This window comes from Bubalus kerabau, chromosome 19, assembly GCF_029407905.1.
Source record: "Bubalus kerabau isolate K-KA32 ecotype Philippines breed swamp buffalo chromosome 19, PCC_UOA_SB_1v2, whole genome shotgun sequence".
Classification (NCBI taxonomy): domain Eukaryota; kingdom Metazoa; phylum Chordata; class Mammalia; order Artiodactyla; family Bovidae; genus Bubalus; species Bubalus kerabau.
Window position 1 is genome coordinate 32,644,782 of NC_073642.1, and position 25,532 is coordinate 32,670,313.

Consider the following 25,532-nt stretch of genomic DNA (forward strand, 5'->3'; position numbering starts at 1 on the left):
CCATGAAGGAGGGCATGGCAACCCACTCCAGTATTCTTGCCTGGAGAATCCCATAGACAGAGGAGCCTGGCGGGCTACCTATAGGGTTGCAAAGAGTTGGACACCACTGAAGTGACTTAGCAGGCAAGCAGGTAATTATTTACTATTGTTCAGCTTTTCTTGTGACACATGATTATAAATCCTCAGTTTAGCATTTAGCGTGGGCGGCTGCAACCGGCGCACTTAGCGCAGCCGAGAGGAGCTACCCCACGTCGGAGGTCAGGGGCAGAAGCCCGGAGGACCCCATGCCCGAGGGGAGGCGGCCAAGAGGAGTTACCCCACGTCTGAGGTCAGGGGCAGCGGCCGAGAGTGCCAGACTGCGACGGCGCAGGAACGGCCGAGAGGAGCTACCCCACGTCCGCAGTCAGGGGCAGCAGCCGAGAGGAGCTACCCAGTGTCTGAGGTCAGGGGCCGCTGCCGGGAGGAGCTACCCCCCGCTCGAGGCCAGGGGCTGCCGCGGGAGGAGCAACCCCACCTCCAAGGAGCTGATGGCTGCGCGGGTGCGGGAGGGCCTAGAGATGCTATTCCACGTTCAAGGTCAAAAGGGGCCACGGTGAGGAGATACCCCTCATCCAAGGTAAGGAACAGCGGCTGTGCTTTGCTGGAGCAGCTGTGAAGAGATACCCCAGGTCCAAGGTAAGAGAAACCCAAGTAAGACGGTAGGTGTTGCAAGAGGGCATCAGGGCAAACACACTGAAACCATACTCACAGAAAACTAGTCAATCTAATCACACTAGGACTACAGTCTTGTCTAACTCAATGAAACTAAGCCATGCCCATGGAACCATCCAAGATGGGCGGGTCATGGTGGAGAGGTCTGACAGAATGTGGTCCACTGGAGATGGGAATGGCAAACCACTTCAGTATTCTTGCCTTGAGAACCCCATGAACAGTATGAAAAGGCAAAATGATAGGATACTGAAAGAGGAACTCCCCAGGTCAGTAGGTGCCCAATATGCTACTGGAGATCAGTGGAGAAATAACTCCAGAAAGAATGAAGGGATGGAGCCAAAGCAAAAACAATACCCAGTTGTGGATGTGACTGGTGATAGAAGCAAGGTCCGATGCTGTAAAGAGCAATATTGCATAGGAACCTGGAATGTCAGGTCCATGAATCAAGGCAAATTGGAAGTGGTCAAACAAGAGATGGCAAGAGTGAACGTTGACATTCTAGGAATAGGCAAACTAAAATGGACTGGAATGGGTGAATTTAACTCAGGTGACCATTATATCTACTACTGTGGGCAGGAATCCCTCAGAAGAAATGGAGTAGCCATCATGGTCAACAAAAGAGTTTGAAATGCAGTTCAGTTTAGCTCAGTCACTCAGTCGTGTCTGACTCTTTGCGACCCCATGAATCGCAGCATGCCAGGCCTCCCTGTCCATCACCAACTCCCGGAGATCACTCAGACTCACGTCCATTGAGTCAGTGATGCCATGCAGCCATCTCATCCTCTGTCATCCCCTTCTCCTCCTGCCCCCAATCCCTCCCAGCATCAGAGTCTTTTCCAATGAGTCAACTCTTTGCATGAGGTGGCCAAAGTACTGGAGTTGCAGCTTTAGCATGATTCCTTCCAAAGAAATCCCAGGGCTGATCTCCTTCAGAATGGACTGGTTGGATCTCCTTGCAGTCCAAGGGACTCTCAAGAGTCTTCTCCAACACCACAGTTCAAAAGCATCAGTTCTTCGGTGCTCAGCTTTCTTCACAGTCCAACTCTCACATCCATACATGACCACAGGAAAAACCATAGCCTTGACTAGACGGACCTTTGTTGGCAAAGTAATATCTCTGCTTTTCAATATGCTATCTAGGTTGGTCATAACTGCCCTTCCAAGGAGTAAGGGTCTTTTAATTTCATGGCTGCAGTCACCATCTGCAGTGATTTTGGAGCCCAAAAAAATAAAGTCTGACACTGTTTCCACTGTTTCCCCATCTATTTCCCATGAAGTGATGGGACTTGGATGCAATCTCAAAAACGACAGAATGATCTCTGTTCGTTTCCAAGGCAAACCATTCAATATCACAGTAATCCAAGTCTATGCCCCAACCAGTAATGCTGAAGAAGCTGAAGTTGAACGGTTCTATGAAGACCTACAAGACCTTTTAGAACTAACACCCAAAAAAGATGTCCTTTTCATTATAGGGGACTGGAATGCAAAAGTAGGAAGTCAAGAAACACCTGGAGTAACAGGCAAATTTGGCCTTGGAATACGGAATGAAGCAGGGCAAGGACTAATAGAGTTTTGCCAAGAAAATGCACTGGTCATAGCAAACACCCTCTTCCAACAACACAAGAGAAGACTCTACACATGGACATCACCAGATGGTCAACACCGAAATCAGATTGATTATATTCTTTGCAGCCAAAGATGGAGAGGCTCTATACAGTCAACAAAAACAAGACTGGGAGCTGACTGTGGCTCAGATTATGAACTCCTTATTGCCAAATTCAGACTGAAATTGAAGAAAGTAGGGAACACCACTAGACCATTCAGGTATGACCTAAATCAAATCCCTTATGATTATACAGTGGAAGTGAGAAATAGATTTAAGGGCCTAGATCTGATACATAGAGTGCCTGATGAACTATGGACTGAGGTTCGTGACATTGTACAGGAGACAGGGATCAAGACCATCCCCATGGAAAAGAAATGCAAAAAAGCAAAATGGCTGTCTGGGGAGGCCTTACAAATAGCTGTGAAAAGAAGAGAAGCAAAAAGCAAAGGAGAAAAGGAAAGATATAAGCATCTGAATGCAGAGTTCCAAAGAATAGCAAGGAGGGATAAGAAAGCCTTCTTCAGCGATCAATGCAAAGAAATAGAGGAAAACAACAGAATGGGAAAGACTAGAGATCTCTTCAAGAAAATTAGAGATACCAAGGGAACATTTCATGCAAAGATGGGCTTGATAAAGGACAGAAATGATATGGACCTAACAGAAGCAGAAGATATAAGAAGAGGTGGCAAGAATACACAGAAGATCTGTACAAAAAAGATCTTCACGACCCAGATAATCACTATGGTGTGATCACTCACCTAGAGCCAGATATCCTGGAATGTGAAGTCAAGTGGGCCTCAGAAAGCATCACTACGAACAAAGATAGTGAAGGTGATGGAATTCCAGTGGAGCTATTTCAAATCCTGAAAGATGATGCTGTGAAAGTGCTGCACTCAATATGCCAGCAAATGTGGAAAACTCAGCAGTGGCCACAGGATCGGAAAAGGTCAGTTTACATTCCAATCCCAAAGAAAGGCAATGCCAAAGAATGCTCAAACTATCACACAATTGCACTCATCTCACACGCTAGCAAAGTAATGCTCAAAATTCTCCAAGCCAGGCTTCAGCAATATGTGAACCGTGAACTTTCAGATGTTCAAGCTGGTTTTAGAAAAGGCAGAGGAACCAGAGACCAAATTGCCAACATCCGCTGGATCAATGAAAAAGCAAGAGAGTTCCAGAAAAACATCTATTTCTGCTTTATTGACTATGCCAAAGCCTTTGACTGTGTGGATCACAATCAACTGTGGAAAATTCTGAAAGAGATGGGAATACCAGACCACCTGATCTGCCTCTTGAGAAATGTGTATGCAGGTCAGGAAGCAACAGTTAGAACTGGACATGGAACAACAGACTGGTTCCAAATAGGAAAAGGAGTATGTCAAAGCTGTATATTGTCACCCTGCTTATTTAACTTATATGCACAGTACATCATGAGAAACACTGGGCTGGAAGAAGCACAAGCTGGAATCAAGATTGCCGGGAGAAATATCAATAACCTCAGATATGCTGATGACACCACCCTTATGGCAGAAAGTGAAGAGGAACTAAAAAGCCTCTTGATGAAGGTGAAAGTGGAGAGTGAAAAAGCTGGCTTAAAACTCAACATTCAGAAAACTAAGATCATGGCATCTGGTCCCATCACTTCATGGGAAATAGATGGGGAAACAGTGGAAACAGTGTTAGACTTTATTTTTTTGGGCTCCAAAATCACTGCAGATGGTGACTGTAGCCATTAAATTAAAAGACCCTTACTCCTTGGAAGGAAAGTTATGACCAACCTAGATAGCATATTCAAAAGCAGAGACATTACTTTGCCAACAAAGGTCCGTCTAGTCAAGGCTATGGTTTTTCCTGTGGTCATGTATGGATGTGAGAGTTGGACTGTGAAGAAAGCTGAGCACCGAAGAACTGATGCTTTTGAACTGTGGTGTTGGAGAAGACTCTTGAGAGTCCCTTGGACTGCAAGGTGATCCGACCAGTCCATTCTGAAAGAGATCAGCTCTGGGATTTCTTTGGAAGGAATCATGCTAAAGCTGAAACTCCAGTACTTTGGCCACCACATGCAAAGAGTTGACTCATTGGAAAAGACTCTGATGCTGGGAGGGATTGGGGGCAGGAGGAGAAGGGGACGACAGAGGATGAGATGGCTGGATGGCATCACTGACTCGATGGACGTGAGTCTGAGTGAACTCCGGGAGTTGGTGATGGACAGGGAGGCCTGGTGTGCTGCAATTCATGGGGTCGCAAAGAGTGAACTGAACTGAAGAATTCTAGAATTCTACTGTAAATTTAGAATATGTTAAATTTGAAAATTCTAATTTACTAAAAAAAAGTTTAATTTTTAGTTGAGTATTATAATGCAAATCAAGCAAGAGTTAGCTAAAATGTCTTTTTACTCTAATTGCCTCGTGAATTTGTTTAAACTGGATATTCTGAGCAGTCCTCAAAATAATTTTCTTCTTTTTTGTATGAGCTTCTCCACTAGTCAAGTACAGAAAAATTATTCTTTCCTTTATTATGCATTTCTATAAATAAGTCATAATATTAGCCTTCCAACAAATATTTGAATAATAAACCACTTTCACACAGAAATGATGTTAAGTAGGCTTTCTTTCCCTGTTGAAAGTCTCAAAAATAAATTACAACTAATATTTTAAGAAAAAGTTATAACTTTGTTTCCTAAGATAGTGAATGTGAACCATAAGCCTTAAAACAGACACCCATGTGCATGTACCTTGACTATATAAAGTTCAGTTCAATTTAGTCGCTCAGTCGTGTCTGATTCTTTGCGACCCCATGGACTGCAGCATGCCAGATCTCCCTGTCCATCACCAACTCATGGAGTTTATTCAAACTCATGTCCATTGAGTCAGTGACGCCATCCAATCATCTGATCCTCTGTCATCCCCTTCTCCTCCCACCTTCAATCTTTCCCAGCATCAGGGTCTTTTTAAATGAGTCAGTTCTTTGCATCAGGAGGCCAAAGTATTGAGTTTCATCTTCAGCATCGGTCCTTCCAATGAATATTCAGGACTGATTTCCTTTAGGATGGACTGGTTGGATCTCCTTGCAGTCCAAGGGACTCTCAAGAGTCTTCTCCAACACCACAGTTCAAAAGCATCAATTGTTAGATGCTCAGCTTTCTTAATAGTCCAACTCTCACATCCATACATGACTACAGGAAAAACCATAGCTTTGACTAGATGGACCTTTGTTGGCAAAGTAATGTCTCTGTTTTTTAATATGCTGTCTAGATTGGTCAAAACTTTTCTTCCAAGAAGCAAGCATCTTTTAATTTCATGGCTGCAGTCACCATCTGCAGTGAATTTGGAGCCCCCAAAAATAAAGTCTGTCAGTGTTTCCACTGTTTCCCCATCTATTCGCCATGAAGTGATGGGACCAATGCCATAATCTTAGTTTTCTGAATGTTGAGTTTTAAGCCAACTTTTTCACTCTCCTCTTTCACTTTCATGAAGAGGCTCTTTAGTTCTTCACTTTCTGCCGTAAGGGTGGTGTCATCTGCAAATCCGAGGTTATTGATATTTCTCCCTGCAATCTTGATTCCAGCTTGTGCTTCATCCAGCCCAGCGTTTCTCTTGATGTACTCTGCATATAAGTTAAATAAGCAGGGTGACAATATACAGCCTTGACGAACTCCTTTCTCTATTTGGAACCAGTCTGTTGTTCCATGTCCAGTTATAACTATACAAAAGGTGTCAATATTTCTTAAATGCCTGGATGGTAAGTATCCTGAGTGCCAGCTCTCCAGGCAGGTGGCAAGGAATGTTTGGGACTCGGTTGTGAGAAGGAGCCTCAGGTCTCCTGCAGAGCAATATTAAGTAGGCCAAGTATATGCTAATCTTAAAGAATAATTTATGTCTTAAACATAATTTGTTTAATTTACATAATTTGTTTAATATTACATACATAATATACATATGTATAATTTACTGAATTATACATTTCACTTAGGGACAGTGGTAAAGAATCCGCATGCCAAAGCAGGAGGCGTGGGTTCCGACCCTGGGTGCAGATGACCCCTTGGAGAGGGGCACGGCAACCCACTCCAGTATTCTTGCCTGGAAAAATCCCATGGACATAGGAGCCTGGCAGGCTACAGTCCATGGGGTCGCAAAGAGTAGGAAGCGACTTATCGACTAAACAACATCAAACTTGGCGAAGGTCACAGAACTTGTAAATCGAGAAATTGAGCATCAGATACAAAACATCTGGCTTCAGTACCCGGGTTCATTCGTTCTGCTCTGGTCAAATAAGTAAGTAGAGATACATTAAAGACTTGGAAATACAGAGATTTTCCTAGGTACTGTATTATTTTCATCCAAATCTGCAGCCTTTCTCATTGATGGAAGCAGGGTCGGTTACACGGAGTAGACCGGGACCTTCGGGCAGGAATGAGGCTGACTGACAGAGACAGGGCGAGGATGGAGTGAGGGCGTGTCTTCTGGAGGGTGTCGTGGCGCAAGGAAAGGCTCCCCCGGGGGTCTCCCCTCCCGGCCGCGACCGCCAGCCTCCGGGAACCTCTGGGCCCGCGGCAGATCGCCACATCGCCGCGGCTCGCCCCCAGCGCCGTGCAACCCAATCAGCGGCGCGGCCTGGAGCCCCGCCCCTCCCCGTCCCCCGCGCCGGGGCTATATAAGCCTCGGCCTGGCCAATTTCACCATCGCAGTTGTGGCTCGGGCCTCCGCGTTACGTCGCTCTAGTAACTGAGGCCACGGACCTCTCCGCATTCCGTTCCCCTCTCCGTACGTACGCCGCGCCGCCTCTCTGCAGCGCTCATTCGAGCGCCGCCGCTGGCGTGGGCCCCGCCTGCTTTCCTCCTCGCCTTTCTGTGTGTCCGCGGCTGGCCGGCGCGATGCATCTGGGCCCGAGGCCCGCCACGCTGGGGCTGCTGCTGCTGTGCGCCGCGGCAGCCGGCGCCGGGGAAGCCGAGGAGCTGCACTACCGGCAGGGCGAGCACCGCGCCGACTACGACCGCGAGGCGCTGCTGGGCGGCCAGGTGAGGCGGCCAGACCGGGGGCTGGGAGGGCCGGGCCTCGCAGCGCGGCTGCCGCGGGCTTTGTCCCCGCGGGACAAAGGGGGCGGCCGGGCGAGGCCTGGTCGGGGCAGCCTGACAATGGGGGCCGGGCGGGGCGCCGCTCACTCTCCGATGGACCCCGGAGTCTGTAAGCGCGTCAAAATAGTGCGGCCCAAGAGCCGGATCCCTTCTACTTTCCCTATAAGGGGCAGGGTTACTGAGGGGATCACTGGGGGAGGGCCCTTGGAGAGCAGATATGGGTCACCCCAAAAGCCCTCCGCAAGGGAGGTCTCTAATAGCTCTGTTTTTCTCCACCATTTTGCCCTCCTGATAGTAATGCGTGATCCCCTCTGTATATCGCTTACCTCCCAAAGGAAGAAGTCGATGAATATGTTAAACTGTCCCCCGAAGAGCAACACAAAAGACTGAAGTCAATCATAAAGAAAATTGACTTGGACTCAGATGGCTTTCTCACCGAAAGTAAGGACGTCCCACACAACTAACAATGGAGACATCCCTTTGTAGGAGACAAATACAAACATTTAAGCAGGGTGTCTGTTGAGTGTAGATGACTAGTGTTGCAATCAATTAAAGATGATATGTGAGAGGGGAAAAAGGACATGGTGAGTAGGTTTTATACCTCCAAATCTTTAGACATAGGATACCAAGTAAAGCTCAGTGCTTTCTCCAGTAATACATAAGCATCATTGACCTTACACGGTGTTCAGGTCATACCTAGAGCAATTGCCGGACTCCTCACATGACTTTTTATCAATGTCAACAATGTAATTCCTTTTGGAGAAACAAACTAAAGCCTTAAAGCATTAAGTTTATTGCTCTTTTGATAAATGCTTCATTAGAATCTTAAGAACTTGCTTCTTTTTATAAGCAAGTAGGAAAGGACCTGTTGCGTGTAAATTGTATTTATGACAGATTATTATAACTCGGTAGGAACCATATAATCATTATATCCACCTCTTTTTGTTGGGGTGAAGAAATTGAAACCCAGAGGCATAAGTACCTTGCTCAAATGAGTGGCAAAACCAGGATTAGAATCCATATCTCCTGCCCTTAATTCAGTCTTTAATATCCTTTAGTTAAAAAAAAAAAAAAGAGTGCTCTTAGATAGGTTCTAGAGTCAGGAACGAAATGCACAGATTATTAAAAGAATAGTCTTAATAAATAGCTGCCTCTCCCCATTGCTTCATTCATTTGAAGAACCCTATCAACTTTTCCAAATTGATCCTCAACAAAAATTCAGGAACTGTTTTGCCATAACTCTCATTTAAATGGTGCCCAACATCTGAAGAATGAAGTTGCTAGAGAGAATTACAACCTGATTGGTAAATTCAAGATGTGTTGTCAATGAAGTTCCCTCAGGTGTGGTCACCAATATTAAGGCGTTGTTCCTTCTATGTGAACAACAGAGCCTCTAGACTAATTATCCAATAAGAATAGGTCCATCTTTGGATACATTAGAGAGTGCACAAGATGATTTGGAAAACTTGGTGGCATTTATCTGTAAGGGCCTATATATGCTCCAATATTTAACAGTAAGCTTTTAAAAAATTAAAATTAAAAGGAACTTAGTCCAAATCTTAATTTAGTAGATGAGAAAACAAAACCTTGAGAGGGTAAACTTACCTCTAACAGCAGAGCTGAATTGTGAAGCCCTGTTTCTGGCCTCTGTTCCATTCTGTACCCTGTTATGCCTGGATGATCATTCCACTTGAGGACTCTTCAGGAAGTTTTGCTTATTTGCACGTTAAGGGCCATGACTGGACTCGGGTTCTTGAGAGACAGCAAAGTTCAGTGGAAAGAGTTTGGGCTTTGAAGCCAAACATGGGGTTTGAATCTGGACTCTGCTTCTTATCAGTTATGAGTCCTCAATTTCTAATATCAATTTCCTGAACTGTAAAGCAATGATTATAATTGCCTTGTTTTGAAGATTAGAGACAGCATCTGTAGAGAATTTGGTGTAAAGTAATTGTTCCATGGTTACTATAATTATTCTATCCCAATTTAAAGTTTCAGGAGAGACAAAAGTATCTTTACTTTTCTCTATTCACCTGACTTCCCTCAAACTAACAGAGGAGTACCATTCTTTAAACTAAATGGTGTATTATCTTTAAACCAAATGGATACTCTTGCTATTCTTACAAATAAGCACATTTTTCTCCCCTCATCCCCTTTTTTCTATGATGCATATACTAAATATCTCTGCTGCTGCTAAGTCGCTTCAGTCATGTCCGACTCTGTGCGACCCCATAGACTCCGCCGTCCCTGGGATTCTCCAGGCAAGAACACTGGAGTGGGTTGCCATTTCCTTCTCCAAAATACCTCTATAGATATTTTAAAGTATTTTAAGATAGATTTTTAAAAGTTGATTTGAAAGTGGACATTTGAGATTTAGAAACTTTGCCTCCATGTTTTCAGATACCCAGTTAAGACAAAGCTATTACAAGACACGCATAAATCATAATTGCTACCCATAACTTTGTTAAAATTTCCTCCAGATGATTTGATATAGTTAATGGTAATATACTGTAACAATGTTTCTCAAACTTCAGTCACTTGAGTGCATTTTTCAGAAGTTAGATCATACTTATCTATTATTTCCTTAATATAGTCTTGATTCAACTCAATGTAAAATGTATTTTAAACTTTATATTACTTTTGTAAATGAAGAACACTTTTTTCTAATACGTATTAAGTGGGTAGCTATTCAAATATTTGTGCTTCCTGAGAGATCTGTGATAATTAGCAAAGTAAAAGTTGCTCAGTCGTGTCCAGCTCTTTGTGATCCCATGGACTATACAGTCCATGGAACTCTCTAGCCAGAATACTTGAGTGAGTAGCCTTTTCCCTCTCCAGGGGATCTTCCCAACCCAGGGATCAAACTCAGGTCTCCTGCATTGCAGGTGGATTCTTTACCAGCTGAGCTACAAGGGAAGCCCAAGAATACTGGAGTGGGTAGCCTATCTATTCTCTAGTAGATCTTCCCAACCCAGGAATCAAACCAGGGTCTCCTGCATTGGGACAGATTCTTTACCAACTGAGCTATCAGGAAAGCCCAATTAGCAAAAGTTATCTGCAATTTTTTGGATAATACGTTTTAAAAGTCAAGTGCTTTCTTGGCCAATTGGTAGTTTATTTAATAAATACTTCTTGAGCCCGGTGCTTTCTAGTCATTTGAAGTACCTCAGTGAACAAAATATACCAAAACTCTCCGTACTCAAAGGGCTTACATTCTGGGTTGATCACATACAACATTCTTAGATTCCAAACAGCTCTCCTTGTCTCCTACTCCTATTTCTATGAACGCAGCTAAACCAATTCTCACTCAAATATTTATAAACACTAAAGTTTTGGTTTTTTTTTCTTTTAAAGAATGTTTAGAAATCCTCACTACTCTTAAGTATCAGAATTACTGTCACATTCATTGTGTTCTGGGAAATTCTCATAGGTGAACTCAGTTCATGGATTCAAATGTCTTTTAAACATTATGCTATGCAAGAAGCGAAACAACAGTTTATTGAGTATGATAAAAACAGTGATGGTAGTGTGTCATGGGATGAATACAACATTCAGATGTATGATCGGGTGATCGACTTTGTTGAGAACACTGCTCTCGATGATGCAGAAGAGGAGTCTTTTAGGCAGGTGAGTATGTGTGCACAAGCTTTTTCTTTTGATCATATCAGTTCAGTTTCCTGCATGAGTGAGCACAAGAACCCTGAGGTCATCGACTGGATTGCCTTGTTCTCTAGGCAATCACCTGTTCCACCTCAGTGGTCATTTTGATGTTTCCTTTCTAGCCAGATTTTGGACTACCTCAATTATCCCTGCATCTTTTTCTTAGCTGCATCATTTGTTCTCATTTCCTGGTTTGCTTTTTTAGTGTATTTTGAATATGTTTCATAATATTTTATTTTATTGTGTTATTGAACGGTTGGTTTTGTATCATATTTATTAGGAAGATTATAGAGGCCTATTCCCATTTTTAAGTACCATTTTAAGTATTTATATAAAATAACTAAACATTTTTTAAATTGTGGTAAGATACACATAAAATTTACCATTTTACTATTTTTAAGTGTACAGTTCCATATTTTTTTATTATATTCACACTGTTAGGCAACCAATCTCCAGAATTTATTTCATCTTGCAAAACTGAAACTCTAAACCCATTAAAGTGTTAGTCACTTAGTCATGTCTGACTCTTTGCAACGCCATGGACTGTAGGCTGCCAGCCTCCTTTGTCCATGCAATTCTCCAGGCAAGAATACTGGAGTGGGTTTCCATTCCCTTCTCCAGGGAGTCTTTTCCACCCAGGGATCAAACCCAGGTCCCCTGCATTGCAGGCAGATTCTCTACCATCTGAGCCACCAGGGAAGCCTCAAATAACTCCCCGTTTCCACTTCCCCCAGCCCCTGGCAATCACCGCTTTACTTTGTGTCTCTGAATTCAACTACAGTAATTCCCCAACATATGAATGAGTTCCATTCCAAAAGTGCATTCCTAAGTTCAACAAAGTTAGCCTGTACCCAACAAACACAAATCAGCTATACAGTATTATAATAGGTTTATAATACTTTTTGCACAAATAATACACACAAAAATACAAAAAAATAAAACAACTTTAATCTTACAGTTTAGTACCTTGAAAAGTACAGTAGTTCCAGCTACATCACTGCTGCTTTTATGCTTGCCTCTGGACGTCTTGGGCTTGAGATAAGGAGACTGTACTACTGTATTTTATACAGTGCCTGCATGCATGCTGAGTTGCTTCAGTCATGTTTGACTTTGCAATGCCAGGCTCCTTTGTCCATGGGATTTTCCAGGCAAGAATACTGGAGTAGGTCACCATTTCCTTCTTCAGGGCATCTTCCGACCCAGGGATCGAACCTGCGTCTCTTATGTCTTCTGCATTGTCAGGCTGGTTCTTTACCTCTAATGCCACCTTCAAAGCCCGTACTCTGTACATACTGTACAGTAAGGTACACAGAAGCATAAGCACTTGGAGAGGATGCATGCATGTGACAATGGACACCAGACATGTGAATTAGCTTAAGTGATTGGACATGAAAACACACGTTCACATCTTTTAAAGTTTGCAACTTGAAGGTTCATATGAATGAGACTTACTGTATTCTAGGTGCCTCATATAAGTGGAATTATACAGTATATTTTTTGTGATTAGCTTATTTCACTTAGCAGTCTCAAGATTTGTCCAGGTCATAGTATGTGTCAAAATTTCCTTTTAAAGACAATAATATTCCATTATATGTATATATCACATTTTGTTATCCATCCATCAATCAATGGTGAGTTGAGTTGCTTCATCTTTTTGGCTATTGTGAGTAATGTTGCTATGAACATGGATATACAAATACCTCTTTGAGATCCTACCTTTAATTCTTTTGTGGGTACATCCAGAAGTGGAATTGTTAGTTCATATATAGTAATTCTGTTTTTAAATTTCTGAGGAACTGCAACACTGTCTTCCATAGTGGCTGCACCATTTAAAATAACTTATTTTTAAAGATTCAGTATCACTGTGAGTTGTGTTGTGTCTCATGGTTTAATTTGTTGAAATACTTCTTAAGCAGAATTGAGGAAGACATATTTAGGAATTATTAGGAACTTTTTAAAAGACTTTACTTAGTAATTAGTAGGAACTCTTTAAGACAAATTACTATAAGCCTTAAAAATTGATATTGTGAATACTTTGTATTTCAGAGGTAGTTTTAAAGACTTTTTTTTAAAAAGAGGTTTTTGTATGTGGAAAAAATAAACTCAAACAACCGTTTGCAAAGGTCATGTCCCAAAATATTAGTCAAGGGTGCTTTGAAAACTTTTGAGCTTCCTCTATTAGCATCTACAATTTAGTTTTTACTGTGGCCATATTGTAGCATTGTATATGCTATTTATTTAAGAACCACTTGAACTCTGTAGGTCATTACTAACTCGAAATTGGTTGTTTCTCTGCTAAGGATTGTCGACTAAAAAAATGCACAACTTGAGAGTTGTGTGTTAAGTTTTATTTGAGGCAATATGAGAACTGCAGCCTGGGAGACAGCGCCTCAGATAGCTCTGAGAAACTGCTCCAAAGAGGCAGGGGGGGAAGGAAAGGACAGTATATATGTGATTTGGGTAAAGGGAGTACATACAGTCAAGCACATTAATTTTTTTAGAAAGTTTCTGCTGGTCTTATGAAGCTTCTGCTAGTCATGAGAAACAGTTGTCAACCATGAAAGATTTTAGTGCTTTTCTAGAGATGAGGAGATATAAGAATTGGGCTCATAAAATTATCTCCTGAGAATATCTAACTATCTGAAGACCTGTCCTGCCAGTTTTCCCAGAACGCAGAGTGCCTGGCTTCTGCTGTCCATCTTGAGCTCCTTCAGAGGGTGCTGGAGCCCAGCAGCTGCAGCAGCACATGATTTAATTCTTGTAGAGGTAGATGGCAGGCACCCATGGCAAGTGCCAATTTGTGGTTGACATGATTATGCATATGCTGTGCCTGTACCACCAGTGTGGAGGGTAAGGACTCCAGCTCTGGGGCCAGCCAACCTGGCTTTACATTCAGCAAGGGCTTCCCCAGTGGCTCGGCAGCTAAAGAATCCACTTGCAATCCAGGAGCTGGAGGAAATGCGAGTTCAGTCCCTGGGTTGGGAAGATCCCCTGGAGGAGACGGACTGGCAGGCTGCAGTCCAAAGGGTCGCAAAGCATCAGACAGGACTGAGCATGCACGCAGCACCCCGTGATAGTGGTGTGCCTTGGGTTCAATTAACCCTCCTGTGCCTCAGTGTCCTCATATCTAAAAATGGGGGTGAAAACAGTATGGAGAAATAGTAATAAATAGTAGCAGTTGAACTGGTAAATCCTTCTATGTTAATTTGAAAGAAAATTGTTGAAGAAAACATGTGAGTCACATATTTATCTCTAATACTTACATACAATCAGCTTTTGGAAGTTGTTTAAGCATTTGTTAACTATCAGCTTTAGAGTAGATAAGATTTAATATATAGGGGGAAAGTATCCTCTTTTTCTCCTTATTTGGGTCTTCATCTTAACAGCAGACTAAAAAGAGTGTAAATCAGTCTTTTCACTACTTAGTGCTAAAAAGAAAACAGGTGATGATAATGAGATCTAGAATTTGTCTGCTAGTTATTCTCCTTTACTATAGGAATTAACTCATCTTAAAAGCATCGTTCACATTCCAAGATTTTTTCTTAAAACCAAACCATGGTGTGACATTATGACTTCTTTGCCAGGGAATAATACAAACGTTAAATACAGTATTTTAAAATCTTACCAGAAGTAAATTCTGTGTGTGTTTGTTTGTTTTTCACTCAAAAGATTTAATTATTATCCCATCAAAAAGTAGGGAAATTGTGTAGTTTTTTAAAATCTATATTCTTTGGAGAGTGGAGTAGGGTAGAATGTAATAATACATGATGGTATTGAGAAGAAAATTTTCACTTCGAAGAAGTACGTGACTTGTTACATAAACTGTTGATGAGCAGTTTGGTTTTTTTTAAAGATGTCTGATTTTAATGCTGTGTTTCCCACCCAGGTACTCCGGACATGTTGATTATAAGACTGTACTTTTAAAGAATGAATTAGATGGACCAAATAGCCTACAGGAATTAATGGGTCCCTGAAATGAACACTTCTCATTGGGAGTCCTATTGGTCCTGTTGCTTATTCTTCAACAACATAGGAATATGTCTCTACATGAAATTCTATTTATAATACTTTGTTAGAATTATATATATATATATATTTACATATATAACCCACTAAAAGTGGATGTGGGGTGTAAAAATGAACCCAGACACAACTGCATGATTCTGCAAAATAAAAAATAAAAGGAAGAATGTATCGATCTTGATCAAAGTTACAGCCTAAACATTGTACCATAAAATAATCATAAAAAGTAATTGGATGTCCAAATAAAATGTTTCTGTATGGAAGCCTATTAAAAAACAAAAATCAATTTGATAGCTGAATTATATATTACTTCTAATGTTTTCATATAGAGAATAGAGATAACCTGGAATAATGACTCACAGGCTGTGAGATGCCGGAAAAAAAGTATTTCCTTATGACCTGATGAACAAGTATAGTCAGCACTTTTAAGCAGGATAATTAAAATTTGAGGACCTACCTGGCAAAAGCTCAATTCCTATAACTTCTTTTTTTTTTTTCATTTTATTTTATTTTTAAACTTTACAAAATTGTATTAGTTATGCCAAATATCATAATGAATCTGCCACAGGTATACATGTGTTCCCCATCCTGAACCCTCCTCCCTCCTCCCTCCCCATACCATCCCTCTGGGTCGTCCCAGTGCACTAGCCCCAAGCATCCAGTATCGTGCATCGAACCTGGACTGGCAACTCGTCTCATACATGATATTTTACGTGTTTCAATGCCATTCTCCCACATCTTCCCACCCTCTCCCTCTCCCAGAGTCCATAAGACTGTTCTATACATCAGTGTCTCTTTTGCTGTCTCATACACAGGGTTATTGTTACCATCTTTCTAAATTCCATATATATGCGTTAGTATACTGTATTGGTCTTTTTCTTTCTGGCTTACTTCACTCTGTATAATACAATTCCTATAACTTCTAAAGCCAGCTGCGAATGTGCATGTGTAAGCAGGATTTATTTGTGTAAGATATAATCATGCATGTGGCTAATCAGAATCTTAAGACCTAGACTTTTGTTCTGTTATCACAGGTTATAGATTTCCTCATGTAAAATCTTTAGTCTACCAAAAGATGGCAGTTTTGTTCTTCACAAGTTTCTGTTACAATGTAAAAATAAATGGCTATAGTAGTTTCTATCTTTTTACTACTGTGCCTAGTACTTTCTATGCACTAGAACACAAGGGTTTTATACAGAAAAAAAAAAAGTGTTGAGGTTTTATGAAACTGACAGTCCTTTGTGGTCGTCTTTTAGAAATTTGCCCCTTTGGAAAAAGTCTTTTGGTGTATTAGCTTCTTTAATATGAGTCTCTAATAAATTGTGTTCTTTAAATGACCATGAATAAGACTTTTAAAAATCACATTATTTTTTAAAAACCTGAGAAATGTAAATGAGAAAAGTACTTTTTTTTTTTTTTTTTTTTTTTAAGAAATCTCAGCTATTGAAAGAGATCCTTTCTTTCCATAGGCAAATTTGGCCAAATTCAGCTCCCTCTGCTGAAACATGGACCTTTTTGCTCCAGATTGAAGGGTTCTTTCATAAGGAAATCTAAGCACTTTAGTATTTTGAATCGTGATTTATTCAAAAAACTTGATTGACTCAGCTAAGTACCTCAAATTCTTGTTCTTCTATTTTTCCCCATGTTAAACCTGAACATAACATGTACATTATTTAGTCTAGTTATTTAAAATTATGAAACATTAAGTTAAAAGCAGCTATTTGGAAACATTTTTTTTTCTCTGCCATGATTGGGTGAATATAACTGGCTAGTGGAATCTGGGTATTTAAAAGACAAATTCCTTGGGGAAAGAAGTGAGCCTCTCCACTGTAAATCAGTCATCGTAAAAGAACTACTGTTTCAGTAAACGAGTGCTACCTAACCTCTAGTATTCTAGAAAATTGAGAAGAGCATTTCTTTTCAACAGTGAAACACATAAATTAAAAGCTTCTAAAATATTTGAAATTGTGCTTTTTAAAAAAATGTGTGGTTTAATACACATCAGTTTATAAAAAGGAAAATTATTCCTAGAAATTTCTCAAAATAAAATGTATGCAGGATTAGCAATATGCCACTATTGGCTTCCAGTACTCTTAATTACAGAATTACCTTTGAGAAAATTGATTAAAAGTCTCTTTTCCCCTAATAGTCGCTACTGCTTGGTTTCCTACCAGAGTGTACTTGAGGGGAAAGAAAAGGAAGATGGGCATGATAAAGTAGAAAATGGTATGATTCTTTAGCTCAATTCCAAGATAGGGGCTTTTCAGCTTTTGATGTGTTTATCTGGACATACAGAATTAGCACTGTAAACAGCCTACAAAGAGTAGACTTCCAAATATTTACCAAAAGTATTCTCATAAGAGGACTATTTGAAATCTGTTACAGTGTTTTTGAAAAGTCATTTTGAAGACCAGAAACAGAAATAGGCACACTAAGAACTAATACATAGTCTAAAGTCATTGCTTTGGGGGCATTCAAAAAGTTGCTGCGGTTGTTAAAGAAGGTAGTGTGTAGTATTGTAGAAAGAACAGGAGGGATCCAAGTTCAATATATTTTAGCTGTTTTCCTGACATCCCTTTCAATGAATCATTTTAATCTCAGTTTTTCTACCAATAATAGTAACATGTAACATTGAATACCTAATATGTTTTCTAATTGCTTGATAGGAATTCTCATCCCAGTTGCTTAATAGAGATTTTTTCTTATTATGAATTGTTCAGTTTATTTAAACTAAAACAAAAAACAGTTCACTGATTTCTCTCACTTCCCTACCAGCCACTTCTGGCAGCCACCTGTCTGTTCTCTCTATCTGTGAACTTGGTTTTTTGTTTTTGTTTTTCAGTTTTTTTTGTGAACTTTTTGTTTGTTTGTTTTGAGATTCTACATATGCAAGGTCATACAGTATTTGTCTTTCTCTGACTTATTTCACAAAGCGTAATGCCCTTGAGGTATATACCCATGTTGTCTTAAATGACAAGATTTTATTCTTTATGGCTGAGTAATATTCTTATATATATATATAGTGGACTATATTATATAATTTCTTTATCTGTTTATCCATCAGTGGATATAGGTTGTTCCCATGTGTTGGCTATTGTAAATAATGCTGCAGTGAACATAGAGGCTTGTATGTCTTTTTGAGTTAGTATTTTCATTTTCTTTAGACAAATACCCAGAAGTGGAATTGCTGGATTGTCTTGTATAGCATCCAGGTGTCAGGTGTGCCTCACTGTGGTTTTGATTTGCATTTCCCTGATGATTTATGATGCTGAGCATCTTTTCACGTGCCTGTTGGCCATCTGTATGTATTCGGAAAATGTCTATTCAGACCTGCCCATTTTTTTAGTTGGACTGTTTGTTTTTCTATTGAGTTGTACGAGTTCTCTATATATTTTGGATATTAGCCCCTTATCAGATAGATGATTTGCAAATATTTTCTCCCATTCAGTAGCTTTCATTTTCTTGATGATTTCTTTGGCTGTGCAGAAGCCTTTTAGTTTGATGTAGTCCCACTTGTTTATTTTTGCTTCTGTTGTTTTTGGTGTCAAATTATCCCAATTGTATAGTTGAGGAGCCCAAAGAGGTTAAGCAGTTTGCCGTAAGTAACAAGTTAATAAGTGGCATTGCTGGAATTCAGATCTGAGTCTCCCTATGTCGCTGTACTGCTTCTAGTAAATGCTTGTTATTTGCCCAACTTACCATCAAAGGGATGATGTGAAGATTAAATGTGATCATGGATATAAATGTACTTTAGAGTTCACATAGCTTGCATTTTTCAAAGTATTTTTAATGACGTTATGGGATGAATGAGAAAACCTTTAAATGTTCAATATTTAATTTTCAAAGCTTCATTTAAAGGACAAGAAGCGATTTGAAAAAGCTAACCAGGATTCAGGCCCTGGCTTGAACCTTGAAGAGTTTATTGCTTTTGAGCATCCTGAAGAAGTTGATTATATGACGGTAAGGAAGAAAAAATTTCAAGATAACTATTGAATAGCCAAAACTTTAAAACTTTTACATAGTAATGAAAATAAATTATATACAAAACAGAATTTTAGGAGATGATCTCAACTTTTCCTTGCTTCAGAAAAGGGGTGGGAAGACGGAGGTTTGCTGGTGGAGTGGGGGTGTGTACAGGGCGGGAGAAGGTTAGGAATGAGGTTTTCTTCAATCTCTGAAGTGTGTATGTGTACCCGTCTTTGCCTGGCTAGTTTCTCTTTCATAACTGGGTTATCTTCAGCGCCTTCCTTGTCGTTTTGTAGCTTTCAGACTTTTCTCAGGTGTTTCAATATCAGTAACACTAGAACTTCCTGTTTAGTTTACAAGGTTACTTGTGAAAACTTTTGGTCTGGGAACACTATCACATTTAGATCCCTTTTCATAGGGTATGGGGGTGGGATGAGGTGGGGGGATGCAACTGCTAATGACTAATAATGTTTTTGCAACTTTAGGCATAATGAGTCCTCTCATCCCTTTAGTACTTAAAAGAAGTACCAGCTCTTCAAAATTTTGTTGAACTCAGGGTATAATTCAACAGTGATTAAGTCCCTGCTATGACTCGGTAAACTTCTTGGGAGCAGAAACTATCATATTGGAGAGTAAACTCTAACATAAGAAATGGCTTTTAAAAAACAGACTAAACGTTTACATTGAGGTCTGTTGCCTGGCATCAGCCCCCAGCTGTGTGGCTTGGTTCCCTGGACATTTCAGGGAGGGAAGATGTGGCTTTGTGCTTAATGGGTCATGGTTGGATGTCCCTGCCTTGATAGCAGGACTGCAGATATATTTTCTCTCGAGCTCGGTGGCAAGACACCACCATCAGTGCCATTTCTCTTGCCATTGTGAGGCTTTGGATTTCTTACTTTCCACAAAGTACATGACCTAGTTTGAGAACATTGCTGGGCACAGTTTGTTTAAGTGCCAGAATTAAGTGGAGATAAGCTAATTGAGCCCTAGCATGGTAGGCGGAGAATGTTGGATCTTGATTATCTGGGGAATAAGAAACAGTTGAAGACTGAGGAGGGAAATGACCAGTGATAGCAATGAAATAATTTAGGCATTATGTGTATGGCCCTGGAATATAAAGTGGCAATGGAATGAATTGATGAGTGACCAACATTTTGAAGAAAGCATAGACAGGAATATTGACTGATGTAGCATGGGAGGGGAAGAGGGCAAGAATCAGAAATGACTCTGAGGTTGGAAGCTTGAGTAACAATGATACAAAAGCAGTACCATCGCAGAATGGGATATGTCGGGATGGGAGAGGATGGTCTTTGTGCTGGGTTGGAGTTGATGGCAGCACACAAGATGGGTGATCATAAGACGGTGTCTCATTCAGAGCAGCTTCATTAATTTCTGTTTACCTTAATTGTCTTCCTGGATCTTTTTTTCCTTGTTTCCCCTTTAAGGGTATATAGGATAGGAAAGGGCAGAATATAAGATCAACTAAGTGATTCTACTTTGAATTATAAGTTGGAATTTAAAAATATTTTCATTCACATAATTTTAAAAATTATTTTAACCAAGGCAGCGTTCTTGAAATAAGTCTGTTGTTTCCCAAGAGGATTACTTGAATGCAGGAATAATCCGTTTGATCAGTGATTCTTTTATTGGATCACAGACTCCTTTAAAAAAAATATGATGCAAGCTGTATACCCTGCCCCAGAAAAGTCCTGAACATGTCCATGTTCATACACATAAAATACTGGGTTATAATTTCAAGAGATTCTCAGATCTTCTCTCCAAAACTAATCTTTGGGTCTCCAGGTTAACATCCCCTGGTTTCTGTATCGAAAATCTGTTATATTTGATTTAAAAAAAACCCAAAAACCAACAACTTCTACTTAAGTGTTGTTTCATGCAGATGTAGATAAAGCCCCTGGATTTGACTACAGTAAGAGAGTTTTGAGAATATGTTTCACTGTAGTTATGGTTCTGGAATCCAGGCTGAAAAAGTATTCAGGCAGCAGCAGGTAATGAGGAAATGAGAAGAGTAGATGTAACCTCTGAGAGGAAAAGAAAGACCAGGATGGCGGTTAAAAAGTGCAGCAGAGTCATGGGAACTTGGCTGTTTTTAAAGGCATAGAAGAAGGAGCTACTGGAAAGGGTTGGAGAAGCTGGAGTTAAGAGTAAAAGAAAGCTCTCAGGAAGTGGGGAAGTATGGGATCTAGGAAGACAGTTGAGGGCTTCATCCTAGAGAAGAGGGGCAGAGCTTTAACTGCTGAGATCAAAGAGAAGGATGAAAGGAACAGGCATCAAAATAGAGGTGGTTAAAGGTGAAGATGCAGTGCTGGGAAACAAGGAAGGATTTCAGAAGACCTCTCCCATGCTTAGAAAAACAGGAAGTCTTTGCCAAGAGCATGCTGGAGAAAATTGGGGTAAGGCTTAGAGAAAATAGAGATGTCAAAAAACAGCCATAGAGTGTTAGGTAAGCTGAGGCAGAGATAGACTTCCAAGCTGCAGTGAGAGCCCACAGAAGTGGCAAAAAATAAATTTATAAGGATTAGGTTTCTATTTTTGTATCTTCCTCTGATTCTGGAATAAAGGAGAAAGTGATGTGGGTCTGACGTATAGCATGAGGACGGGCGTAATAAGAAAAGAGTCCAAGGGGACACAGGAGTGTAGTAAGGGAAGCAGTGGAGCAGGCCGTCTTGGGAAAGCATAACTAGAAAGGGTGTGATCTTTGGGTCAGAAGGGATTAGTTAGTAAGGAGCCTTAGAAAGAGTCAGGAACCGATTTGGGGGCAGTCTAGGGTGGATGAGGGTAGATGAATGGAAGAGGAAGCAAGGAAGTTGAAGTTTTATAGGGTACTGACCCATTTCAGGCAACAGTTCTATGCAGAGACATCTGAGATGAGGGTTCTTTTGGCTTGTTAATGGATTGACAGGAAAGTGAAATTAAAGAAGACAAAGGTAATATAAGATATATCATTCTTCAGAAGGAGGTAATGTGCAGAAAATAGAAATGTGAGTTTATTGCCAAGGTTATTCAGGAGGGTGAGGTAGAGTGCTCAATAATAGAAGCTTAAGGATGTTAAATTCTAAGCTATTAATATTTGGGGTTTTATTCCTGCTTCTAAATTCCAGTGTTTAGAAAGATTGTGTGGCAAATATAGACAAAATAATTATTCCTAAAGAATAATTAGGTTAATTATTTCTATAGTAGGATTAATGAATTATAGTAGAAATAATTCAATAATTAATTCTATAGTAGGGTTGATTCAGATGGTGATGGAATTGAAACTTTTGTGACAGATTTTTTTTTTCTTTTTGGTGAACATACATGCAATAGGAATTTGTCATTCAAGAGGCTTTAGAAGAACATGACAAAAATGGTGATGGATTTGTTAGTTTGGAAGAATTTCTTGGTGACTACAGGCGGGACCCGAGTAAGTAGGCTGGGGATGTGTGGAAGGAAGGGGGTAAAAAGGAAGAAATTGAAAGATAGTCTTGCTCATTGAGAGCTCTGTTTGACAGAGGAAAATGAAAGAAGAACTGGGCCTGATACCACCTTGTTCAGTTCAATAAAATACTAGTGAAACAAAGGGACTTAAAGCTTATCTGAGAATGCTGTTTTGCCCACTTTTAGTTCCACATATAGAGCCAAGCATTTTTCTTCCATTTGCTTATCTGAGAATGCTGTTTTGCCCACTTTTAGTTCCACATATAGAGCCAAGCTTTTTTCTTCCATTTCAAACAAATACAATGTAATTATCAATTCAGATGGCTGAGGAAGTAAAGGTTGATATTTTTAAACAGACTCCTGTACCTTTGCATGTAGATCTTAGAAGAAGAAAATAAGTAAAATCCTATAAATACTAGACTAAGACTGTGGAAAATGGCTTACTGTTTAAAATTTAAGGAGGTTTTATATGCAGCTTTTCATATAAGCAGCTGTCTTTTCAGAATTTTTGCTTAGCGTCACTTACTGTGAATGTCACTTTAAAATTACCTATGGCATTACTTTGTAAGAACACACATTGTGAGAACACACAGGAAGATTTAGTCACATGATGTTCATAAAACCATTTCCCAGTTCAGACTTGGGCAAACAATATCAGAACAAGTAGCAGCAGTTAGTAAAATTACTAGTTTGTGATAATATGTAACACTTAAAAAAATTTTTTTTCTCCATGAGATTTCTACATAGACTTTTTTTTAATCTCCATCTGTTTGTTTATGTATTTTTTAATATAAATTTATTTATTTTAATTGGAGGCTAGTTACTTTACAATATTGTATTGCTTTTGCCACACATCAACATGAATCCGCCACGGGTGTGCACGTGCTCCCCCTCCTGAACCCCCCTCCCACCGCCAGGCTCGACGCATGCTACATAGACTTTCATGTTTGTTTGTTTGTTTTTTTCACTTTTTCAGTTGAGTTTTATCCCAGAACAGTTTTATAATACAGCTGATGTTTTTTCTTTTTTGGCCACATCACACAGCATGTGGGATCCTAGATCCGCCCCCAGGGCATTGAACCCGCGGTGCCTGCAGTGGGAGCACAGAGGCCCAAGCCCTGGTCTGCCAGGGAGGTCCCTGTGCAGCAGTTTTACATATGTCCCCTCCCTTTTGAACCTCCTTCTCATCTCCCTCCCTCCCGCTGTGCAACAATTTTAAAACTCTGAGTATCACTTTTGAAAATTACTACAGAGTTTGCGCTTATTTCAGCCCTTTTCAGTTAAGTGCTTTGTTTCTTTGGGCCTCCTTTATGTGGTAAGCTTTAAATTCATTTCCTCTATCTGGGGCTATACCAGACTTCTTATGGGATATGTGTGATATTCTTGTGTATGCATGTTTATGTTCTTTTTTAATATTGATATATTAACAGCCGCAAGTGAAGATCCAGAGTGGATACTTGTTGAGAAAGATAGATTCATGAATGATTATGACAGAGATGCTGATGGCAGACTTGATCCGCAAGAACTGTTGTCCTGGGTTGTACCCAATAACCAGGGCATTGCCCAGGAAGAGGTAAGTAGTACAGAATGATTCTCTCATCCCCAAATTTGTGCTATTGTAGTAAAGGAAATTCAGAATCTTAAGCCAAAGAAGGAAGTAGTGGAGTTATTTAGGATCAATGCAGTGCTATTTCTTGATTTAAATCTATGATCTGTTTTAGACTGTCAAAGAGACAAGGAAGTTAAGATGGTATTATATATGAATTCAATAGTACAATAGAATAATCAAAGTTTGTATTTACCTCTGGGGCTCAAAATGGGTTATACTAATTTTCCTTGTCTTTGAGATATCCTGAATTGGATTTGAGTTGGGAGGAGACAGAACCCAGCAGAAATTAAGAAAGGAGGTAATGAGAAATGCTGTAGACAGACCCAGTCATGATAGTTAATACTTTTAGGTACTTAGACAATAATGAGTACTTGGTATACCTGAATGATTTTGACAAATCAGATCCCATTAAAATGTGAACATCTTGCTGAAAAATACTTATTACGCTTGACACGTTTTTGTTTTATTTTAAAGGCTCGTCATCTAATTGATGAAATGGATTTGAATAGTGACCGAAAGCTCTCCGAAGAAGAGATTCTGGAGAACCAGGACTTGTTTCTTACAAGTGAAGCCACAGATTACGGCAGACAGCTTCATGATGAATACTTTTATCATGACGAGCTTTGATCCCCGGGTGTATCTGAGTAGAGCACGGGCTCCTTTTATAGTTTGTTACCAGCTTTACTTTTGTGATAAAATGTTGATGTTATATTTTACACTCTTAAGTCTTACCAGAGTCAAAATTATCTTAATGTACATTATAGTTTTGGCCTTTTAGGAGAAAAGTAAAACAAAAGCCTGATATTTATTTCCAAATGCATTGAAGAAATGAAACAATGTTGTGCCATATGACAAAAAAGTCTTTCCTAAAGAGTCCATCTGTTTAGTACTGTATTGTGAAATATTTGAGTTCTGTTTCCATACTTGAAAAAAAAAAAAACAGGATTTCAGAGATGCCTGAACAATATTATTTAAGTAGTATGTGACTAAGCTATCAATTTTTTGTTTTAAGTAGGTTTAACTTGGGAACTGACAGAAGGACATTGTTTTTAGATTTAGCATTTTGTTTTAAAACCTTTAAAGGAACCTTAGAAGGACTTATACCTCACATATTAATGTTGAGAAGTTCTGCTTAATTTTAAAATGGTTTCTATAATGGGTTTTATTGTATGAAATAGAACTTTATATTTTTGCATATGTATAGATAGTAATTATATTTAATGTGTAACTATAGCATTACGGTGTGTGGAATTTGACTTTGTCCAGAACTCTTTTCTGTTTCTTTTTTTTGACTGATTAAAAATGAAATGTCCTATCTTTTTATATGTTTGTTTGATTTTTATTTGATCTTTCAGGTAAACCTTGAATTCAGCAAAAGTTTTGTTGTATTATACATTACCTCACCTCATTCATTCCTGTATTTGAGAAGTGAATGTTCTCAAAAC

At 39.8% G+C, this 25,532-nt stretch overlaps 1 protein-coding gene across 2 annotated transcripts; it reads left to right on the forward strand.

The window, feature by feature from the left end:
* The first annotated feature begins 7,003 nt into the window (after positions 1–7,003).
* RCN2 (reticulocalbin 2) lies at positions 7,004–25,413 on the forward strand. 2 transcript variants are annotated; one of them, XM_055555592.1, is made up of 7 exons: positions 7,004–7,337; positions 7,730–7,835; positions 10,822–11,018; positions 18,921–19,034; positions 22,368–22,464; positions 23,909–24,051; positions 24,562–25,413. In XM_055555592.1, exons 1-7 carry the CDS (start codon positions 7,194–7,196, stop codon positions 24,712–24,714), a joined length of 954 nt encoding a protein of 317 aa, XP_055411567.1. In that variant the 5' UTR covers positions 7,004–7,193; the 3' UTR covers positions 24,715–25,413. The 2 variants fall into 2 exon arrangements, with proteins under 2 accessions (XP_055411567.1, XP_055411568.1); XM_055555593.1 differs by having other exon boundaries at positions 18,933–19,034.
* The last annotated feature ends 119 nt before the right edge of the window (positions 25,414–25,532 follow it).

Coding starts and splice junctions, on each gene's coding strand:
- RCN2 (XM_055555592.1), top strand. CDS start 7,194: ATGCATCTGGGCCCGAGGCCCGCCACGCTGGGGCTGCTGCTGCTGTGC. Junction 19,035..22,367: donor AAGAAGTTGATTATATGACG/GTAAGGAAGAAA, acceptor TACATGCAATAG/GAATTTGTCATTCAAGAGGC. Junction 22,465..23,908: donor TGACTACAGGCGGGACCCGA/GTAAGTAGGCTG, acceptor ATATATTAACAG/CCGCAAGTGAAGATCCAGAG.